Source organism: Aplysia californica, unplaced genomic scaffold (assembly GCF_000002075.1).
Source record: "Aplysia californica isolate F4 #8 unplaced genomic scaffold, AplCal3.0 scaffold00417, whole genome shotgun sequence".
Taxonomy (NCBI): domain Eukaryota; kingdom Metazoa; phylum Mollusca; class Gastropoda; order Aplysiida; family Aplysiidae; genus Aplysia; species Aplysia californica.
In genome coordinates, this window is record NW_004797687.1 from 480,255 (window position 1) to 485,812 (window position 5,558).

Genomic DNA, 5,558 nt, shown 5'->3' on the forward strand with positions numbered 1-5,558 from the left:
CAAAACAACAAACATAGAAGAAGAAGAAGACACGATAAAACTGTCCATTTATTACAAGCGACTTTAAGTTGAAATAGATATTTTTGTTTGAGAGTGACAGAATTAAGAGAAAAGTCCCGCATGAGGCAAAACCCTGTATCAGGCTAAACAATTTGAAACACGGATCTGGCTGAAACACTAACTGTAAACCGACGCAACGAATTGAGAAATTTCTGATGAGTGCTAAAATCGTAAAATGGTACAAGATTTTTAAAATGTTCATCCTCACAAGGACAGTCAGCTGACTAGATAATGCTTACGATGAATTTTTTTTTTTAGTTTAGTACAGAGTTTTACGGCGCTCACAACTGCATAAGTTCATATGAGCACTTTACAAAGGTGCCAACTGGCTATGATCATTTCACCAAATAAACCTTCTATTACGACTGTTTTTTTATAAAGTACAACAACTGTTCAATGATCTGGCAAAATCCAGATCATTTAAGGTTTCTCAATTTTTGGACTGATTCAGAAATTCAGTATCTTTGAGTGTACACACACTTCTTACAAAGATAGAAAAAAACAAAAATAAATTTAAAAAATAAATTTTATTTTCTCTTAAAAGTTATCATTCAAGGCCATTTTCAAATTCTGAAAACCACTTTGTGCCTCTCAACAGAAGAACCCCCCCCCCCCCCCCCCAGATAATCAGAATTACACTAAACTTTGCTGATGTAGAACTATTTTCAACCCTGTATCGGATCTGTTCAAGTGGGGCTATCAGCTGGTCGTTTTCCTTTGCCCAACCTCTTGCAATACAATGAGAGGAAAATGTAAAAAACCCAGAACATTTACAAAGGTGCACTGATGGATGAATGGAAAACAAAAAAGGTCAAAACAGAATGCTGCATTACAAGAGGTGAGTGACTTTCTCTACAAGTATGAGGTGATGAAATTTTGGTTGTATCATGCGGTCTGTTGGTGGACACAAGGAGAGAATCCTTTCCCGTCCCCCTGCAAATTAGTACTGCAGTAAAAGGTAAGCTAATAAATATTGATTTACAGCTTTGCAAGCAATCTTTTAAAGGAAAGGAGAGAAAAACCTTAGTAAATCCCAGATTCACTATAGGCGAAAATTATCTAATGCTGTAGAATATGAGTTTTAAAAAGCAGGCGTGATAGTAAAGAAGTAAATGACACTAGTCCCCGCGAAAAAAAATGGGTACTTTTGCCCATTCCTGAATTACAGCCGGTATGTTGTGCAGAGAGCCAAAAGCAGTTGATTGCCAAATGGTACAAAAGTACAGGAGCTTAACATTTGTGAGGCATCGTGGTGGAATCAGGCTCTCGTCAAAGTAATTTTTTTTTAAACCTGTCATTTTTCCGCCTGTTTAGCAATTTTTATTGAATTTTTGGTTTTTGGCTCAACACCTTTTATGTCCATTTAAAAACACATTTCTGTATGGAAATCACTGAAAATGTTGATTTAAGGAACAAAAAATGTAAATTTGCAGTTTCCAAAGGGCACTCAAGCTTCGGAAGTTACCAAACTTTGGCGGCCATTTTCTCGCTAATTTTACCTCTGAAACCAGGCGACCCCACGTCTTTCAATCGCAAATATCTTAACTTCTATTCAAGCCTGATGGATTTGTTCTTTTTACCGAATGCAAGACGAACAAGCTTTAAGACGTAACCAATAACTAAATATGACCTAAAAATGATGTTCACCTGATTCCACCATGTTGCATCACATTTACTGCTAGAACAACTCTCACTTCGAGGCGGCGACTTATCAAACCCCGAAAAAAAAATGAAGAACAAACTTTCCATCAGTCTTGTTGAATTTTATAATTATATAGATACAGCAAAGTTTGTTTGGGTTTGAAAATTCTTGTTTTTTAAAAAAACCAAATACTAATATCACTTGTGGGTTCGGGGGTTCGAGCTTTAGCTCGGTCCATCGTTTTGTCCTTGGGAAAGGCACTTAGCACAAATTTCCCACTTGACTCGGTTCTTTCGGAGATGGACGTTTAACTTGGAGGTCCTGCCTTTTAAATAACCTAACAATGTTGATAGGGGCGTTAAACCTGTACCATTTCACCATTTTCACTAATATTAAGCACCTAGATTCAGACCTATAGGGATGGGATACAACTGTACAGAGTCCAGGTTAGAAGCTGATGAATAATAATAATTGCATTTATATAGCGCATATCCATGCTCAAAAGCATGCTCTATGCGCTTTACAACTATTCTTACCCCAGCAGACCGTCTGAGAACACTCGGAAACATTCTCGGCTTCCACGGAAGCATACAGTGCAAGCTGCGGATTTCACACGCTCAAACACTATCAAACTGACAAGATCGTTCACTGTCTATAGCCATTTCCACCTGGGTGAAGTTAGGAAAATTTGTGCAAAGTGCCTTTCCCAAGGACACAACGTCGGGCCCCTGACTGGATTCGAACCCACGACCTTACGATTGCGAGTCCGAGAGCCTAAGCACTAAGCCACTGACGAAGAGCTCTTGTTGGTGGCCTCTACTTTGGCAAGGGGCGGGAAAGGATGAAGATGAAGGTTCGTATTTTAGCATTATAATGGTAAAACCCATCTATTCTGCTCTAAACAAATTTTTCCTTTTGGCTGGCTGCACAACACACGTCGCGTGGAGAATAAAAAGACTTCTTTTTCAACCAACACTTACACCGGTCACGATCCTAATTTAGAGCCTGCGGAAGACAGATCAAGCCATGATATGATTGTGAGCAAATTCTCCAGAAACTCTGGCATTCTGTGCACGAACTTGATAATTCATTTACATACTACAACTAAAGGAGAATCACTTAATGAACACTAACTGTTTGATCAAATCAAAGAACAGGGCATCAATATGAAATCTACTGAAAATCTATTACAAAAACAAAAACAAAAACAAAAAACGCTTTGCAAATCACTCACCAATCTCTGTTCTGTGTAGCTTCGATTCTAAAAGAATTTTCTATCTGGAGTCTGCAGTTTCTACATAACCAGGGTTACACAGATTTCAAAACGGGCCAAATAAATGAAAGCTTTGTTCAGCATCTAAACTTCAACGTTGTTTACAACACCCAGTCAGTCTCACAGACATATGTATAGAATTAGTCTTCTTCTTCTTCCTTTTTGTTGGTTAAGTAAAGGTTTCACTTATTTCACACCATGCTCATGCTTGTTCTAAAAATACTACTGTTACAAATACAGTTGTACACATAATTAAAAGCATAACTAAAGACATGAAAAAGACAGAAGTGGTAAGCTTCATCTGTAATAAATAAGAAAAATAAGAAGTGAGAGAAAAAAAAGAGGATCTAGGAATTTGTCGGAGTTAATTGAAACACTGAACATGAAACATACTCAACACATAATATCTTCCCATCAACAACGCAATCTCAAAGAAATCACGAAAGAAACAGTATGAGGGAATGCACACACAGCAATATTCTCTAGAAAAACAAAACAAAACAACAAACGTACCAAACTTTTTTGACGCTTAGCCATGGAGAACTGAAGCTTCTGAGAAATTTCTTGAACGATATCCGTCTCGTCCTCAATTTCCTCCTGAAGCAGTTCTTCGATCACGTCCTCCAGAGTGATGATTCCCACCACAGTCTGGGGAGAAACCAGACAGACAGACAAATGTGAGGCAACGTAGTGGAATCAGGCTCTCGTCAATTTTTGGGCATGTAGAGTTATTGGTAACATCATAAAGCTTGTTCACTTGTCTTTATTTGGATAAACAAAATATCCTTTGATCTTGAATACAACTCGAGATATTTGCAAAAGAAGGAGGTGGGGGTCACCTGTTTTCAGAGGTAAAATTAGTGAGAAAATGGCAGTCAAAGATTAGTTATTTCCTTAGCTTAAGAGTCTGTGGTAACTGAAAATTTACAATTTTTGTGCCTTTAATCAACGTCTTTTAGAATAATTAGTTCTTTACTGGGTATGAAAGGTGTTGAGCCAAAAATTAAAAATTTGATAAAAATTCACAAACCTGTGGAAAAATGCAAGTTTTTTCACTTTGGTTTTTTTTACGAGAGCCTGATTTCACCACGTTGCCTCACAAATGTCTCACGTGTTTGACATTGGGGTAGGGGGAGGAGGGGGGAAAGGGGAGGAAGGAGGACATGGTGAAGGACGGGGAGAGGGGAGGTGGGGGGAGCATGTGAGAAGAAGGGAAGGGGGGAGGAGGGAGGAGATGGTGAAGGAGGCGGAGAGGGGAGGTGGGGGAGGGAAACCAGTCAAACAGACAAATGTGAGTCATCGTGGTGAAATCAGGCGCTCGTCAAAATATTGAAATAGACAATAACAGGTATTTTTCTATCCAATTGGCAATTTGTATCGAATCTTTTACTTTTGACTCAACGCCTTTAACTTATTCGCCACGCATTATTTTCGGCTTGCGGACGAATTTTTTGGGGAGGGTGAAATGAGATGGTGACTAATGCGCAGTTCACAGGTCTTTGGGGCCACAAATTCAAATAAATATCAACATATTATACAGCAGTCTCCGCCTAAGATCCCGCCACTTATGGTCCAGGTTCGCCTAAGATCCCACCACTTATGGTCCAGGTTCGCCTAAGATCCCACCACTTATGGTCCAGGTTCGCCTAAGATCCCACCCCTTATGGTCCAGGTCCGCCTAAGATCCCACCACTTATGGTCCAGGTTCGCCTAAGATCCCACCACTTATGGTCCAGGTTCGCCTAAGATCCCACCACTTATGGTCCAGGTTCGCCTAAGATCCCACCACTTATGGTCCAGGTCCGCCTAAGATCCCACCACTTATGGTCCAGGTTCGCCTAAGATCCCGCTGTTTTGGAAAAACTGAAATTTTACTAGATAAAAGTCACCCCTAAGATCCCGCACTGAAGGAGCTACATTCGGCTAAGATCCCGCTTTTCAGGTCATAATTTTTTCCCCCGTTATTTAAGAAGAAAAAAAAAAGAAAAAGAAAACTGGGCGCGCTCAGCTGATCAACCAAGTAGCAAAAATGGGCGATCATTGTAAGGTCCGTCATGTGACGGATCATCCACCCTCATGAATGCGATCACACCTCTGTTGTAAATCTCGGTAAGCGGTTACAATGTTTACCCCAGATAGGATCGCACCAAGGTGTGAACTCGTCGATGCTTTGCTTTCCCTGATCACCAGAGCCGTCCGCCTGATCTTACATCAGACATTAGGTGGGGAGGGCCCACAAGCAAGCACTAGACCGCATTCTATTAAACTGTGAACTCGTGGACGCTTACGATTTCCCGACCATCGCTCTCGTCTTTCAGTTTTGCGCTCTAACATCCTACACAGACTGGCGCCCATACTCGTGGACTGTCCTATCGCCTCTGCGTAATGGGGCCATCTGTTGGCAGTGAACCCGCCTCTCATTTTTTTAAAATTTGGTCGGTGTGGTCACAGAACCACGATTTATGATGCATCATGACATGAGCGGGGAACTCCATTAGAGATGGAAAGCAATACATTTTTGGTGTGGGGGGGGAGGGGCATTGCTTGAAGCCAACTGGTTCCCACCTGACACAGTATTTTTTA

The 5,558-nt window shown here is 40.6% G+C and overlaps 1 protein-coding gene across 1 annotated transcript in view; it reads right to left on the minus strand.

The window, feature by feature from the left end:
* Positions 1–2,617: 2,617 nt before the first annotated feature.
* The window catches only part of LOC101853109 (DUF21 domain-containing protein At5g52790), a 21,550-nt gene continuing 18,609 nt past the window's right edge, over positions 2,618–5,558 (minus strand). Inside the window, exons 8-9 of the mRNA XM_035971322.1 lie at positions 3,489–3,623; positions 2,618–2,707 (exon numbers count right to left, since the gene is read on the minus strand). Of these exons, the coding sequence (XP_035827215.1) occupies positions 2,696–2,707; positions 3,489–3,623 (147 nt within the window). The 3' untranslated portion in view covers positions 2,618–2,695. The remainder of the gene's footprint in view (positions 2,708–3,488; positions 3,624–5,558) is intronic.